Source organism: Enhydra lutris, unplaced genomic scaffold (genome assembly GCF_002288905.1).
Source record: "Enhydra lutris kenyoni isolate GAN:26980312 unplaced genomic scaffold, ASM228890v2 scaffoldscaffold9, whole genome shotgun sequence".
Classification (NCBI taxonomy): Eukaryota; Metazoa; Chordata; class Mammalia; order Carnivora; family Mustelidae; genus Enhydra; species Enhydra lutris.
Genome location: NW_019154093.1, coordinates 4,049,043 through 4,066,091, shown reverse-complemented (window position 1 = coordinate 4,066,091; position 17,049 = coordinate 4,049,043). Strand labels below are relative to the sequence as shown.

General features: G+C 50.9%; 1 protein-coding gene across 1 annotated transcript in view; it reads right to left on the bottom strand.

Moving 5' to 3' along the window:
* The window catches only part of LOC111142990 (LCK proto-oncogene, Src family tyrosine kinase), a 23,296-nt gene extending 7,269 nt beyond the window's left edge, over positions 1-16,027 (bottom strand). Inside the window, exons 1-9 of the mRNA XM_022496368.1 lie at positions 15,910-16,027; positions 2,332-2,441; positions 1,969-2,050; positions 1,686-1,776; positions 1,357-1,455; positions 1,127-1,230; positions 859-1,008; positions 415-567; positions 92-271 (exon numbers count right to left, since the gene is read on the bottom strand). Coding sequence (XP_022352076.1) covers positions 92-271; positions 415-567; positions 859-1,008; positions 1,127-1,230; positions 1,357-1,455; positions 1,686-1,776; positions 1,969-2,050; positions 2,332-2,436 — 964 coding nt within the window. The 5' untranslated portion in view covers positions 2,437-2,441; positions 15,910-16,027. The remainder of the gene's footprint in view (positions 1-91; positions 272-414; positions 568-858; positions 1,009-1,126; positions 1,231-1,356; positions 1,456-1,685; positions 1,777-1,968; positions 2,051-2,331; positions 2,442-15,909) is intronic.
* Positions 16,028-17,049: the final 1,022 nt, after the last annotated feature.

The following is a 17,049-nucleotide window of genomic DNA, read 5'->3' as shown; positions in this document are numbered from 1 at the left end:
GGGGGGGGGGGGGGGGGGGGGGGGGGGGGGGGGGGGGGGCCCGGCGGCGCCGCAGCGCCCCCTAGCGGCCGATCGTAGTGGCGGCACCCACCGTTCTCCATGTATTCCGTGATGATGTAGATGGGCTCCTGGGTGACCACAGCGTAGAGCCGGACCAGTCTCTGGTGTTGCAGCTGCTTCATGAGGTTGGCCTCCGCCAGGAAGGCGTCGGGGGACATGCTTCCCTGCTTCAGGCTCTTGACTGCCACCTTAGTGTGCCCGTTGTAGTACCCTGGGGCGCGGAGGGATCGGGGAATCACTGGGAGCGCGAGCACCCGGAAACAGGTAGCGCCCGGACGCCGTCTCGGGACTCTCGCGGCCTCAGCGGACGCCTCTTCTCTCCCCCTTCCCGCAGTCGCAGAGGGCCTCACTCACCCATCCACACTTCCCCGAACTGGCCAGCCCCCAGCCGCTCCACCAGCTTCAGCGTCTCCCTGGGAACCTCCCACTCGTCCTCCCACCAAGGTTTCTGGGGCTTCTGGGTCTGGCAGGGGCGACTCAACCGCGTGCACAGCCCGTCCGAAGCATCTGCGAGCACAAGGGAGAGGATTAGGGCCGTGAATACGGCGGATTCGGGTGTCCCCACTGAGTCCCCGCCAGGCCAAGTCCCCGTCCAGGGGAAATGGACTGGCGGGGGAGGTGGGGACACCCGAATGGACCTGGGCTGTCGGGTACCGCACCTCGCCCACTGCGGGGAATGAAGGAGCATACTGAGATGGGTGGAGGGTACCCCTGAGAGGGACTTAGGGGAGGCAGGCTGGTAGGGCACAGGTGAAGGAGCCCCGCGCGCACGTCTGAGGGGCTCCTGCTAGGGCTCACTGGTGTAATGGCGGACCAGCTCGTGCAGGCCAGGAAAAGTGATGCGGGGCGAGATGTAGAAGCCGCCTTGGTCCAGGTTACGGATTTTGTAATGTTTCACCACCTCTCCCTGGTTCTGGTCGAAGTCCCGAACGGACAGTGAAAACGATCCTGGATGAAGAGTGGGTGAACTCAAGCAAATCCCCGTCCCCGTGCCCCCCTTCCCCGGGATCTCAGGGATCAGGCCTCGGAGCTGCGGCCCCGCCCACGGCCCCGCCCAGTCGCTCACCCGCGGTGCTCTCGCTCTCCCGGATCAGGAAGGAGCCGTGCGTGTTCCCGGGCGCCAGGAGCTGCCGCTCAGCGTCCTTGCGGCTCAGGTTCTTGAAGAACCAGCTGCGCAAGGCACAAGGGAAGGCCGTCGTCTGTTGCTGGTCAGTTCCGCCTCCGTCGCCCTCAAGCACTCGCCACCTAGCACCCAGCCTTTGCACCCACCCTTCCTCATGGGGGGTCCCTACTCACGGTTCGGGCTCCAGGCTGTTCGCTTTGGCCACGAAGTTGAAGGGGATGAAACCTTCCTGGCCGGTGGTCAGGGACTGTGCCTTCCACCATTCGCCGTTCCTGCGCGATAGAGCCAGTCGGTGGGGTCTCCTTGGCCTTGGATTGGGCTGGAAACCTTCAGAGCCCCCGTTACACCCTGCCACCCCACCCTCTAGCCCAGCACCCTGGAGCCTCCCATTTTGTCCTAAGAGCGCCCGCTGCAAGCCCGTCGGGGACCGCGGTACGGGGGATCCCTGCTCCCTCCCATGCTCCGGTAGGGCAAGGATGGGTGGCGAGGAGGGGGTACTCACCGCTCCAGGATACGGAGCTGTTCACCCTTCTCGAAGCCCAAATCTCCATCGTGAGAGGGCTCGTAGCTGTGCAGAGCGATAACCAGGTTGTCTAGAAAGACAGAGGGCGTCAGGGAGAACCTGCCTGGATTAGGCTGAGAACACAGAATTCAGGAATTACAGGGCAGCGAAGAAGACCAGGGGCAAGAGAGGCAAGACACGGCAGAGAGTGAATGGGAGATGGAGGCCAACAGCCAAGGATCCAGACCCCTTAACTTTCAGGCCCTGCTGATTGTGAGGTCACCTTGCAATGGTGAGGCTGGGGGGTTGGAGCCTTCATAGATGACCAGTGGATCCCGCACCTCAGAGCCATTGCGGATGGGCAGCTGTGGGGTGAGGGGGTGAAAGTGGGGTCAGAGAGTGAGGGACTGAGTCCAATCCTGGTTCCCCTCCCCACTGCCCCGTTTCTGCTTCTCCAGCTTGGCTGGGTCTTATCTCTGCATTCGCCAACAACTTAGGAGGGTCCCTTCCTCTCTCGGGACCTCCTTTCCTTTCTGTTTTCCAAGGGGAAAGGGCCACTCTGTTATTTCGGTGGTGGTCCATTTCCTTCTCCTGGCTTGTATACTCCACCCGACTCCCTCACCAAGTCCCCTGTCTTGCCTCTTACCGTGGCCTTGCCATCCAGTGGGACTATGGGGTAATGGCAGTTCTCACATACATCGATGTTTTCCATCCAGTCTTCTTCAGAGTTTGAGCTGCAGCTACAGCCCATGGTCCCTGGGGCAATGGAGAGGGGGCTGAAGGGGCTCCTCCAAGATCTACTTCCCCAACATCAGACATCCTAGGGCCTTGCCCTGGGAATTTCCAGAAGTACCTGAGATTGTCAGGCCCCCATCCCCCATCCACCAGCCACAGAAAAGCTGAAATGGGTCCAGCTGGTCTGGTGAGGGGATTCCTACTGGTGCTCACTCTGAGACCCCCTGGCCACAAGTAGAGTCACACATGGGCCCCCACTGAGCCCTGGGCCCCGCCCTCCCACCTGGAATGGGCAAACCGCCACAGATACCTTTGTTAGCCTAGTTGCCCACTTCCTGCCTCTCCACCAACCCTCTCTTTCCTCCCATCCCCCATGTTGGAGGACTACCTACTAAAGATCATACAACACTTCCCCAGGCCCTGGGGGAGCCCTAAATTTTGTTCCTTCCCTACCAAAGAGGTGTGTGTGCCCCACCTCCTAATTACAACTCCCCTCCCTGGCCATGGAAGCTGAATAAGAGGGTCCTGCTCCCTAATGTCAGAGGTTAGGCCCCAACTTTTCCCAGAGCAAATCTCCTTTAGAGGGTTCTGATTCTCATGAGCAGAAAACCCTTCAGTGTTGCTATTGGCCATAACTTTTTGGTTTGTTTGCTTAAGCAATGGAAACTTTTTGTCAGATGGAAATCAGGCAGAACCTAATAGATAAAGCAAGTAAACGTGGGGCTGTTCTGCCTGAAACAGAGTGGAGATGTCATTGTGAAGCCCCCAGGAGGCCTGAGAAACCCCCTTCCCTAGGGCTGCTCCTCAGAACCGCTTAGAAAGCACTAGTCCTCAGATAAAACTCAACTTACCATTCAAGACCTCTTTTTTAAAGTAGGCTCCACTCGGGGCTCAATTGTGAGTTTGAACAATTTTGCAATCAAGACCTGAGCCAAGATCGAGTCGGATGCTTAACCGACAGAACCACCCCGGCACCCCATGACCCTTTAAAAAACTTGCTGGGCCACCTGGGTGGCTCCGTGGTTAAGCGTCTGCCTTCGGCTCAGGTCACGATCTCAGGGTCCTGGGGTCAAGCCCCCGTTGGACTCTCTGCTTTGTGAGGAGTCTGCTTCTCCCTCTGCCCCTCCACCCCCACTCGTGCTCTCTCATGCACAAGTGGCAGAGAGAGAGAGGAGGAGAGAGAGAGAATCCCAAGTAGACCCCTCTGCCAAGCTCAGAGCCCAAGAGGGTTCAATGCCACGACCCTGAGATCACCACTGGAGCCAAAAACGAGAGCCGGACGCTTAACTGACGGAGTCACCCACGTGCTCCCCCATGACGTTTTAATATCAAGATCAAATCCACCTCCACACTATCCTACACACACACACACACACACACACACACACACACACACACACACCTTCATTCTGAGCTACCTCTGCCTTTCCCAAACACTGCATACTATTTTCTTACTCCATGCCTTTGCACATGTGACTCCCCTACCGTGAATGCTTTCTTGTCTGCCTACTGAACTAATTGAACCTTTAAGGCTCAGCTCAAATATTACCTCCCCAGTGAAGCCCTCCCAATACCCTGCTCTGTCAACACTCTACTCAGACACAGTTGTCAGTTAGCACTGAATGCCATGACTAGATGGATTTATGGATCAGTCCCACTGTCTTTCCCTCCCCTTGATGAGGTGGGGGGCTCATTCAGAACAGAAGCTGTGGGTTATTTGCCTGAATACCACAGCACCCAGAACTACTTGTCATTAATAAATGTTGGTATGTGGACGTTCATGCACAGAGGCTCCCATCTACCAGGGTCTTAGAGATCACCAAGTCTGGGGCGCCTGGGTAGCTCAGTCGTTAAGCATCTGTCTTCTGCTCAGGTCATGATCCCAGGGTCCTGGGATCAAGCCCCAGCATCGGGCTCTGTACTCGACCGGAAGCCTGCTTTTCCCTCTCCCACTCCCCCTGCTTGTGTTCCCTCTCTCCCTGTGTCTCTCTCTGTCAAATAAATAAATAAAATCTTTTAAAAGGGAGGAGGGGCTACTTTAAAAAAAAGAAAAAGAAAAAGAAAAGAGAGAAAGAGAGAAAGACATCACCAAGTCTAATTTCTGATTTTAGAGGAGCAAACAGAAGCCCAAAAAGACCTGCTTAAAACTAAACTCATGCAGGGACACCTGAGTGGTACAATTGGTTGTGTGTCCAACTCTTGGTTTCAGCTCAGGTCTGATCTTGGGGTCGTGGGGCTCCCCACTCAGCTCAGAGACTGTTTGAGTTTCTCTCTCCCTCTCCCTTGGCCCCTCCCACCCCCTCAAATAAATAAATCTTTAAAAAAAATTAAGCTCACAGGGGACACTTGGGTGGCTCCGGGGGTTGAGCGTCTGACGGTTCGTTTCAGCTCAGGCCTCAGGGTTGTGAGATAGAGCCCACCCCCCACCCCCAACATCGGGCTCTGAACTCAGTGGGGCGTCTGCTTAGAATTCTCTCTCTCTCTCCCTCTGCTTCTCCCCTGGCTCAGGTACACTCTCCCTAAAAATAAATAAATAAATATTTTAAAAAGATTAAACTCACACAATCTGTTTGGGACAGAACAAAGCTAGAGATGCTGATCCACGCTGGGACCCAGTGGAAGTAGGGAGTACTGGGGATTGTGGGGTTTGCAAGACTGAAGGACACATGTCAATTATGTCTCAATAAAGGAAAAAAGAGGGACGCCTGTTTGGCTCAGGTGGTTAATCGGCTGCCTTCTGCTCAGGTCATGATCCCAGCATCCTGCGATCGAGTCCCACATCAGGCTCCTTGCTCGGCAGGGAGCCTGCTTCTCCCTCTGCCTCTGCTACCACTCTGCCTGCCTGTGCTCTCTCTTTCTCTTTCTGACAAATAAATAAATAAAATCTTAAAAAAAAAAAAAAAGACTCAAGGACAGGCCTCAGAGTCAGAGAGACCTAAGTTCAAACCCCGGTTCTGACGTTTACTGTATGACTTTGCTGAAACTGTTCTTCCCAAGCTTCACTTTCCTTTCCTGTCCAGTGAGGACTGTCACCCCTTTCTCATAAGCTTACACAAATGTTAGCTTAGTTTAGAACTTAGAAAGACTTCACCACTGCTCATTCTGCCCTTCCAGCACCTACTTTGGAGGGTGGGAGAATGGAATTGGTAAATAATCCTCCTTATTAGAAATTCATGTTTCTTAAAAAAAAAAGAAAAGAAAGAAAGAAAGAAAGAAATTCATGTTTCTTAAACTGAGATACTCAGAACCCATCATGCGTACCAGAAGTCATGAGCGTACATCTTCCTAGAACACGAGTGTCATTTGACCTTAGTCATATAGTTAAACAAACATAGATCTATTATAGAGGAAATGCAAGGAATGGAATACATGGAATTTTAAGCCAGATCAAGAGACTTTCAAGGAAAAGGGTACACATTCACTCTCCCCTCTACTGTTAAGAGTCCTGGAGTGTGTGGGGCGCCTGGGTGGCTCAGTGGGTTGAGGCCTCTGCCTTCGGCTCAGGTCATGATCCCAGGGTCCTGGGATCGAGCCCTGCATCGGGCTCTCTGCTCAGCAGGGAGCCTGCTTCCTCCTCTCTCTCTGCCTGCCTCTCTGACTACCTGTGCTCTCTATCAAATAAATAAATAAATAAATAATCTTTAAAAAAAAAAAAAAAAAAAAGAGTCCTGGAGTGTGGGGGAGAGACATTTGAGAAAGCCAGCTCAAACACTCATCTGTGGATACAAATGGCTTAAAAAAATTTTTTTTTATTTATGGGGCGCCTGGGTGGTCCCATCGGTTAATAAGCATCTGACTCTTGATTTTGGTTCACGTCATGATCTCGCGGTCTTGGGATCGAGCCCCGTATTGGGCTCCTTGCTCAGTGGGGAGCCTGCTTCTCCCTCTGCCTGCCACTCCCCCTGTTTGTGCTATCTCTTTCTCTCTCTCTCACACAAATAAATAAATAAATAAATAAATAAATAAAATCCTTTAAAAAATATTTTATTTATTTATTTGACAGAGATCACAAGTAGGCAGAGAGTCAGGCAGAGAGAGAGAGAGGAGGAAGCAGGCTCCCTGCTGAGCAGAGAGCCTGATGTGGGGCTCGATCCCAGGATCCTGAGATCAGGACCTGAGCCGAAAACAAGAGTCAGACACTTAACTGCCTGAGCCACCCAGACATCCCTGCAAATGGCTTTTCTGACACATAATTTTATTATGGCTAGGAACTTTGAGCAGCAAAAGCCTCCAGAGAAGCACTGAGAACCATCTGGAAACAGCCTAAAATGAGCTATCAAGTGAGGCTGTGAGCATTCTGTTGTTTGTGACCCTCAGATGGGCCTATGAAGATCACAGTTTGGTGACGGCCAGGGTCCAGGACAGCATGCAGACAAGACCTGTGTCCTGGACTAAATCTGCGCCTCCCAGAGAGGACCTGACATTCCTAAAGACTGGGGCCAAGAATGAGGAAAAAGTCAAGCTGTGTCTTGATTAAGCCAAAAGGAACTCTAACTCTTCTGGGAATCTGACCCCTAGTGTTTTCTCCGTGGCTGGCTGTGCACTCCTGGAGCCCTCCAGCTACGGGGAGCAGATCCTGCCCTCTACGGAAGTGTGAGCTGTGGTGCGTAGGGCCTGGCAGCCATCATGAGACCCTAGGATCCAGGAATGCCAGAGAAGATTTTGGTGTGTGGCTCCCAGCTACCAGGGCTCCATGCTCCTGGGAGGCCCCAGGATAACATGGGAGGCCTGCAGGTTATTTCAGTATTTTTTAAAAACCTGAGAGGAATGGGGCTCCTGGGTGGCTCAGTGGGTTAAGCCTCTGCCTTCAGCTCAGGTCAAGATCTCAGAGTCCTGGGATCAAGCCCCTCATCTGGCCCTCTGATCAGCAGCAAACCTGCTTCCCCCTCTCTCTCTGCCTGCCTCTCTGCCTACTTGTGATCTCTCTCTCTCTCTCTGTCAAATAAATAAATAAAATCTTTTAGAAAAAAAACCTGAAAGGAAATTGTACTATAATTTGTTTCTTAGTTTGATAAATTACGTTACTATTTCTTCAATGCATACTGATTGTCTCTGATTAAAATTTGAATTAGATAACATGAAAGTGAGTAGTTAAACAAAGTAGTTTAGTAGGCAGAAACTTCAAAATCATGAGATCCATGACCCAGGAGAGTGGGGAGTACAACAGTGGAAGGGGCCAAGGAGTCTGGGAGACAAGAGTTTAGAAGCACCAGTATAATTTACCAGCTTTGTTTTAAAGATGGAGAAGCTGGGGGATCAGAGAGGTTATGTGAATTTCCCAAGAGCCCATGAGGGCTCTAGGCAGAGGTGAAACTCAAATCAGTTTCCTACTCCTTTATCAAGGTATCCTCCTCTACTCTTCACTCCCTGGGAAATCCAAAGGAAGTGGAGGATCCTGAGAAGTCATGAGGAAACAGGACCAGAGAGGTGGGTCTGACAGGCAGGGGTGTGGGGGGTTGGGGGAGTGGGGGGTGGGGGACAGCACTCTTCATCAAAAATTTGATCATGGTTCGCCTGGGTGGCTCAGCTGGTTAAGCTGCCTTTGGCTCAGGTCATGATCTCAAGGTCCTGGAATTGAGCCTGGCATCAGGTTCTCGGCTCAGCAGCAAGTCGGCTTCTCCCTCTCTCTCTGTGATCTCTCCGCTCTCGTTCTTTCTCAAATAAACAAAATCCTAAAAAAATTTTTGTGATCATTGTGCTGTTAACAGAGGCCTTTTCCTCCAAGACAATGCTCCTTCCACCTAGACTACATGCTTCTGAATGTAATTTACCGGACAGGTGAACGCAGGTCTGTATATATGAAGGCATATGATTAAGCAAGCATCGTGCTTTTGTGCACAAGCCCGTGGGTTTGTCTGAGGTCGTATATGCAGATGGCTGTGTAACAGAATGGGGGGGATTTACAGTTTGTGCCTGTCCCTGTGTAATTGTGAGGTCATAGATGGATATATCTATTTATATAAAATGTGTGTCCCATTCTTCTCGTCTTAGTGTGACAAAGATTACTGGTAGCCAAAACAATCTAACCAGGTTGACAAATGAGGTCAGTAAAAAGAAAATAAAAATTAAAGCTTAATATAAATGTCACGTTGTCATGGGTGTCTGGGTGGCTTAGTTGGTTAGGCCTCTGACTCAGTCAGCTCAGGTCATGATCCTGGCGTCCTGGGATCGAGCCCTGAAGGTGGGTTCCCTACTCAGTGGGGGGTCTGCTTCTCCCTTTCCCTCTGCCCCTCGTCGCTGCTCATTCTCTCTCCCTCTCCCTCTCTCAAACAGATAAATATATAAATGTCTTTTTAAGAAATATATAAATGTTTCATTGTCTAAAAGGAAGAAAAAGAAGAAAAAAACAGATCCAGAGAATCCCCAGGCTTCTCAGAACAAGCAGCGAAGGCAGATTCTGGGGTGAATGAAACAGGACATTTTCTTCTTCCAACTCAGGAATTCAAGGTCAATAGCAAGAATGTTAGAGATCTAGACCTCCTCTGACCAAGTTCTGTACTGTTCTCGGTGAAATTCAGAGCTGCCCGTGGTCCACAGAGCACTTTGTGCCAATTATAAAGAGCCACCCCTCCCTGGGGTTTCAAACTCGGAGAGTAGAGTGAAGGTTAGACCTCAGCTCCCTAGGTGCCCTTCACCACAGCGCCCAACACATGCAGTGGCCCTGCTCACTTGGTAGAATCGATCGAAAATCCCAAGCTACCCAAAGCTCCTGGTCTGGATCATCTGAACCCAGACCTGTTTAGCATTGATATCATCGAGAGTTCCAGCTCTTGCCAACTCATTCACTTCTATCAACTCCAGACTTTCTCTTGCCTAGCTGGGCTTAGGATATGTTTTGTCCCCTTTAAAAACAACAATAACAACAACTCTTTTCCTCCCTTCAACTGTAAAGCTATTCATTTATCGAACATTCTGTCCATAATGTGTGCCAGGTTCTTGCCAAGAACCTGGGTTTCTTAGCCAAGAGCAGGCAGGCTATCATGAGGCAGAACCACTGTGGTACCCTGGGCCGCTTTGTGGCAAAATCTGTCGAGAATCATTTAAAACATTTTCTTGGCTTTTTATTTGGGCCGAGATTTGGTTGTCAAAAAAACTGTATATGTTCAATGAAGAGCCTTGGCTATGAAGGCGGTCCACACAGATCCCTCATCATGGTACTCAAGAATCAGGGTTGGCGGGCATGATAAATAATTTCTAATGGGTAAAAGAGGGATGTGTCCAGAGTTCTCTCCTTTTTCACGTGCTCCTTTGTGATATAATCCCCCCCATTTTAACCATAGAGAACAAAAAGCTAAGCTTTCTCTTCAATGCAAACAAGGTAGGTTTATTCTCACAAAACTAAGTGTCTTAACCATAAAACTGATTGTCAGTTAATTATTGCCGGAAGTGTGGGTTACAGAGCAATGATGCTAAAGCTGGTATTTTGGGTAGAGGCCCTCCAACCAGTAACTTGTATGTACCTCTAATCCTTTTCGTGAGTCCCATCCCTGTGTGCCTCTGTGCACATTTTGTGACATGATGGTTTTACCAGAATGGACAGAGCCTTATTTACAGCTTGGCGAGCCATGAAGCTTTATTCAAGTTTCTGGGAGTCTGCCGGTCATGGGGTCTCAGCTCACCATATCCTTGTCAATCCCTAGGCACTCACTGGCAGAGGGCCTCAGGGCAGGTTACTAAACCTCTCTGGGGGGCTAGGGGGGGATGCGGACAATCTGGGTGGCTCAGTCGGTTAAGTGTCTGTCTTCAGCTCAGGTCATGATCCCAGGGTCCTGAGTACGAGCCCCACATTGGGTTCCCTGCTCAGCAGGGAGCCTGCTTCTCCCTCTTCCTCTGCCTCCTGCTCCCCTCTCTGTGCTCACTCTCTCTTTCTCTCTCTGTCTCTCTGACAAATAAGTAAATAAAATTTAAAATAAACAAATAAATAAATAAAGTGGGACCTACGGGTAGGGCTGCTGTAAGCATTACCTGGGAGATACAGATGATCCCATAAACTGCTTATCATGTGCTTAGTACCTGCCAAGAGCTAAATAAATGAAAACATCGTTGACCCTTGAACAACATGGGTTTGTGCCTTGTGGTTCCATTCACATGTGGATATTTTACAGTAGAGTATTATAAATGTATTTTCTCTTCCTCATGATTTTCTTTTTTCTTTTTTAAGATCTTCTTTTTAAGTAATCTCTGTACCTAACATGGAGCTCGAACCTACAACCCTGAGTTCAAGAAGCACATGCTCTATTGACTGAGTCAGCCAGGTGTTCCATCTTCCTTATGATTTTTTTTTCTAGTTTAAATATTTTTTTAAAGATTTTATTTATTCATTTAAAGAGGGCAAGAGAAAGAAAGAACAAGTCAGGAGGAAGAGCAGAGGGAGAGGGAGAAGCAGACTCCCCACCGTGCAGAGAGCCCAATGCGGGACTCAATCCCAGGACGCTGGGATCATGACCTGAGCCTAAGGCAGGTGCCTAACCAACTGAGCCACCCAGGCCCCCTTCCTTATGATTTTCTTTTTTCTTTTTTTTTTTTTTTTTGACAGAGAGAGAGAGAGAGATCACAAGCAGGCAGAGACAGAGAAGGAAGCAGGCTCCCCGCCGAGCAGAGAGCCCGATGTGGGGCTCAATCCCAGGACCCTGAAATCATGACCTGAGCCGAAAGCAGAGGCTTAACCTACTGAGCCACCCAGGCGCCCCACTTATGATTTTCTTAATACCGTTTCTTTTCTTTTCTCTAGCTTACTTTAAGAATACAGTATACAAGACATATAATATACAAATTATCTGTTAGCCAACTATTTATGTTATCAGTAAGGCTCTGGTCAATAGGACCCTATTAGTAAAGCTTTTTTGGGAATCAAAGTTACACATGGATTTTTGCCTGCGCTGGTAGTCGGCACCCTTACACCCTCACATTATTCAAGGGTCAACTGTCGTTAAGTTTTTGGGCGGTCAAAGGTTTTATTTGGATTTTCGACTACGTGTGGTCAGAGCGCAAACCCACTGTTGTTTAAAGGTCAAGTCTAATTGCTATTTGAGGCTAGCGTGAGCATTTTCCTGCACCAGCCTTAAACATTTTCCAGTCAAAATGTTAACATTAGCCATTATCAATCATTTTCATTCTCCTTTGTGATTTTGGGCACTTTCACAGACCACCTTTTCGCTTTTTATACATTTACCTAAAATGGAAACTTCACTGCCCTAAATGGAAAACCAGTATCACCAGCCAGAGATAGAAATCAGGATCCATTAAAACAAGCGCATAATGTCATATGTAAATTCACATTCATTACCCCCTAAAATCACTCCACGGTAGAGGTGCACAGGCCGTATTTTGGGACTTGCTGCAATGTGAGAAGGACTTCTGTTGGTGAGTTAGAGGAGGCGCCATTTTCCTAAATGGCCAGACTACTGACAAAAATTTAACGGGTACCTCTATGTGCCAGGCTCTGATCTAGGGTGGGGGACACAGAGGTTGAGCAGATAGACAGGTTCCTGTCCATTTGGTCCTAACCTCTTTTTTTTTTTTTTTTTAAGATTTAATTTATTTGACAGAGAGGGACAGAACACAAGCCTGGGGAGTGGGAGAGGAAAAAGCAGGCTTCCCGCCAAGCAGAGAGCAGAGAGCCTGATTTGGGGCTTGATCCCAGGACCCTGGGATCATGACCTGAGCTGAAGGCAGACGCTTAACAACTGAGCCACCCAGGCACCCCCAGCCCTGACCTCTTTTGGCAGGTCCCTCCATTTTCACCAGGGGCCATGGGTCTGTCTTCAGTTCAGTGACTGGTAATGTCTGTGACTCACAACACTGGGAACACAAAACAGCAGTACTTGTCAGGAAGTAGTATTGCAAAATCGCCGCCGCTGCCCATTTACCAAGTTGACGTTAAGCTAAAATCACTAAAAATGAGGTCCATCTCCATGTACTGACATGGAAAGACATCCTGGATATAAGATGGCAAGCAAAAAAATCCCAAAAAACAAAAAACATGGCAAGGAAGCTACAGAACAGAATGTAGCATAGAAGCCTATTTGCATTCAAATGTGTATATTTGGGGATTCTTTGCAGCCAGGTTCTGGGCTAAGCTTTTATTTGCATGTTTTCATGTCATTCTCATTATAATCCTATGATGTAAAGGCTATTATTATCCCCATTTTACACATGCAAAAACTGAGGCACAAACAGGGTGAAGTGATTTGTCTGAGGCCTCATAACAAACAAATAAGTGGTGGAGTGGCGAGCTGAACCTCGGTCTCTCTGCCCCCAGACACGGGGCTCCTAAGCCCCCAGACACGGGGCTCCTAACTCCTACACTTTGCAGCCGCCATCCATAGGAAAATCTGGAAGGATGCTCACAAATTGTTCGCAGTGAACACATCCCAGAAGTGAGACCGGAGGGGGCTGTAGTTTCTTATATTTCTTTTTATGCCTCCGTACTGTTTGAATTTTTAACGACAGTCATGTGCTAATTTTGTAGTTGAAAAACAAAAAACAACAAACCGCCACCAACGCAGAAACTCTGCCAAGAGACAGGACGGTTTGTGGAGGAGTCACTGCGTAGCTTACCCTTCCATTCCTCGCCTTGTCTCAGGAAAGGTAGGCGTGCAATGAACGGGTCATCCAGGAAAAAAGGCTTCTGTGACCAAAGAAGTTTGGGAAATGCCGATGAGACAGAATCGATCAGGCCCGTTCTCTGGGGGAATTTTCAGAGTGCTAACCAGCTGATGACATTGACCAGGAAATTAATATGGCCCAGTCTGGAGCGGAAGCCATGTTGGTTTAGCCCCAGAACCATTCTCTTTCCAGATGCCTCATGGAACTGGTGTTCTCTAGAACAAGCATCGGAAATGAAGCACAAGCTACGTTCAGGCCAACGCCGAAGTTTGCTCTTGGAGGCCACGTCCCCCAATGGTATCTTGGTCCTGCCTGCCCCCAACCCACCCCCACCCCCAGCTCCCCTCAGCATTGCTTTCATTGAACTGAGCTTGGTCTTGAAGTCACCGACTTGAAGCTGGTGACTTCAAGGCCAAGTTGAAGATGTATGTGAATCCATACACACCCCCAGGCTCTGGATTAGTAAGATACAGTGTGTATTGTGTATGTAGACCCTGTCTCTGCCTCCGTCCATACCTGCACACAGACATTTTCTGATGATAAGTCTGGTGTTTGGGATAGGGTATATGTGTATGGGTGTGTGTGTGTGTGTGTGTGTGTGTGTGTGTGTTACTCTCCTGTAAGGCAGACCCTGTGGCTCAGCCTAGAATTCTCACACCCACTATATACAGGAAACAAGCTCATTTGCAAAACCACACCACAAGTGTGAGGTGATGAGCGGTATGCTGGCCAGCCAGGGTGCTGAGGGTGGGACGCTGGCCAGCCAAGGTGCTGAATACGGGTCATTCTGGGTGTGAACAGCCTTCCCTTTGGTGCACCATTTACAGGAGGAGGGGCTGCCTAACCTCTGTTAAGGACCTACTATGCATCAGGTACGACCCAGAGCACAACCCAAGTCCCCAAACGCAATCTGCAAGGGAGAGATTTATGACTGCCTCTTCATAGTTTGGAGTCTGGGGAGGTGAAGTCAATACTGTTCAAGGAAATGGCAGAACCGGAATTGTACCTGGGTCAGCCTGACCCTGAAACCCGTGTTCTCTGCACTGCACAATACCCATTGACTCTCTGGCCTTTGGTCTTGTTCTGTCTTCATGGTACCCAAGAAACAGAAACCAGGGACAGTGACCTTGGCTCATGTTGTAGATGCTTTCCAAAATGGGCCTTTGTCCTTCTCAGAACTGTGTTGACTTCCAGTCAGATCTGTGAACCTTCTGGATCACCACAGGGAAGTCCTCTGTTCCCTGAGAACCTCGCCTCATTCTCTTGCCCCAACACTTGGCCCTTTACCCTTTCAGGAGAACCTCCGTCCCTGAGCCATAAGGGCAAGGGACTCTGAGTCATCTGTCAGCACGTCCTGGAGGAGAGGGGTGCAGGCCGAGGAGCCCCCCCCCCCGAAGCACATGGAGAGTCAATGTGTTCTCTGGCCCCTACAAAAGACTGCAGGCCTTGGACCTGGGGACAAGAGAAAGACTGGGGCATGCTGACTGGGTGGAAACTGCGTGTCAAAAAAAACTACAATGGCGGAGGGTAGGATAAGGGAAACCTGGAAAGTCTGGCTCACATGGGGATGTCCCCCCATAAACTGATGGCTCAGAAGAAGGTGAGGGGTGGGCAAGTAGCTGACTATGCCTTCCTGGGCCTCTGCCTTCCTAGGGTTTGAAGCAGCGATCAGAGAGACCAGCTGGCCTGACGCATACAGTTTGGGGCGGGGCGGGGGGGAGCGGGCGGTGAAGCCAGAGGAACCAAGTGGCCTCCTCTGATACTCGGCAGGGGCAGGAATGGCAACTTTCCAGATGGAAGTGCTGGCGTCCCTCGCCCAGGGCCAACTGCACCCCTGTCTCAGTTAAAAATAGCCCTTCCTCTGCCCTGCGCTTTCCATTCTCTGTCCTTCAACTTTCCAGCCTCCGGTCAGATACTTCCGCTCTGGAGGCCTCATCCCAGATAACAAACACGCCCTCCCATATCCATCCGCTTGCAACAGAAGACACTTCTGCTTCTCCAGCACCGGTGGTCAACAAGGCTAAAATCACGTCTCACGTGTCCCTCCGGATGTTCTGGGTGATTACTCTCTCTCTCTCAATCTCTCTCTCTCTCTCTCTTTCTCTCTCTCTCTCTCTCTCTCACTCTCTCTCAGAAGATTCTTGTCACTGGGGTCTGCCCCAGCAACCACTAGGATTCCTGGGTCCCCGACTCAAGCCTGACCATCATCCTGCCCCACGGATAGGGGTGGGGGAGACCGAGCCTAGACTATCACCTTCTCCCAGGGACTAGCTCTGCCACTGCCTTGCTGAGTGACTGCAGGGAGGGAGGGCTTGACCTCTCTGGGCCTCAGGAAGTTCGTCCATCATGGGATCAGGGACTGGACTTGGTGATTCTTTTTTAAAGGTTTTATTTGTGTATTTATTTGAGAGCGGGAGAGAGCAAGAGAGCACAAGTCGGGTTAGGACAGAGGGCAGAAGCAGAGAGAGAGGGAGAAGCAGACTCTCCGCTGAGCAGGGAGTCCGATGTGGAGCTTGATCCCAGGACCCTGAGATCATGGCCTGAGCTGAAGGCAGCGCCCCTGGACTTGGGGATTTCTGAAGGCTTTTTTCATATGTAACAGTCCATGTGTCGGATCTCCCAGAAAAGGCTCCCAGTGAGGTAGGGACCAGTGGCAGACAGTGTGGCAGGGTTGAGAGACAACGGCTACACAGGTAAGGCTACTTCTTACCAGCTGCACCACCTGCCACCCACCTGGCCTCCAGCAAGACTTTTCTCTCCCCCAGCCTGTAGGGCTGCTGAATACCCAGGGGCCCAGCCCCATGCCTGGAGGCAGCCCCCGCTGTCAGGCACCACCCCCGCCCCACCACAGTCCTAGACCCCTGTTCCCAGGACTCCTTACCTGCCCAGCCCAGGAGCCCCTGGCCTCATTCACATCCTCCTGGCCTAGCCTGGCAGCTCACACACAGCTTCAGCTCCCTTCGTTAAGGTAGCCACCGCCTGTCTTAGCCCGCCCACGTTCCCACCCTGACTTCCTGCCTCCTCCTGAGGGCTCCGCAGCCAACTGGGCCCCAGCAACCCAACCACAAGCCTCCAGCACCCCAAGCTTCCTGCTGCCATAGCCCCCAACTCATCAGCCCCTGGGGGGGTCCTAGAGATCTCCAGGCCACCCTCAGGGTGGCACTTGGAGCTGAAGAAAGGATCTTTTTTTTGAGAGGATCTTTGATGGAACCTCCCTCCTGTCCCCCAGGGTGCACCTGGAGAAGAGATTCTCAAGGGGCACTGCTGTCACAGTCTGAAAGCGGGGTGACCCTCTCATCACAGTCTAGAGGAGGCAAAGGTAACCCCACTCCAGAGTCAGAGGAGAGAACACTATCTCTGCTAATCAGCTGGGGAGCTGAACACCCCATGGTAGAGTCAGAGGTCAGGCTAGGACGGCTGCCCAGCGATAGTCATGTCATCTCAGGGCAAGAGTCAGAGGGTAGCTAACACCCTTCTGAGAGACAGAATGCTGGACAGCAAGCTGTTTAAGGAAGCCCGCAGGACAACCCTGTGGCTTCAAGACAACCGAGTAACAGCCCCTGTTGGGGGCAGGAGACAGGATAACACCCACTCATCAGGGCGAGACTTCTCATTCAAGGAGAGGCAAGCCACAGCCCCTGCTAGAAATGTCGGGCCTGCCATCATCTCCTGCAACAGGTGGGAGACAGACAAACACTCCTGCCCGGGCACCCAGGCGCAGGCAGCTGGCTGGCAGGACTTTCAGTCAGAGACAGGAGACAGGAGACAGAAACCTTGTCACAAGCAGTGAGCAGGCCAAGAATCTTCCCTTCCCCTGGGACCAGGCTGACGGGGTGGGGCCATCAAAGGCCAGGTGCCAGGTCACCGGTGTTATGAGGAACCCTGCATGGCTCTATGAGGCACCAGAGCTGGGCCTGCCCCCACCCCCCCCCACCTCCTCACCACCCCAGGAAAGTATAAATGTGTCACAGTCCCCACCCCTGGAGCTTACACTTAGTGTGCAGGCTGGGGGAGGGGAGCC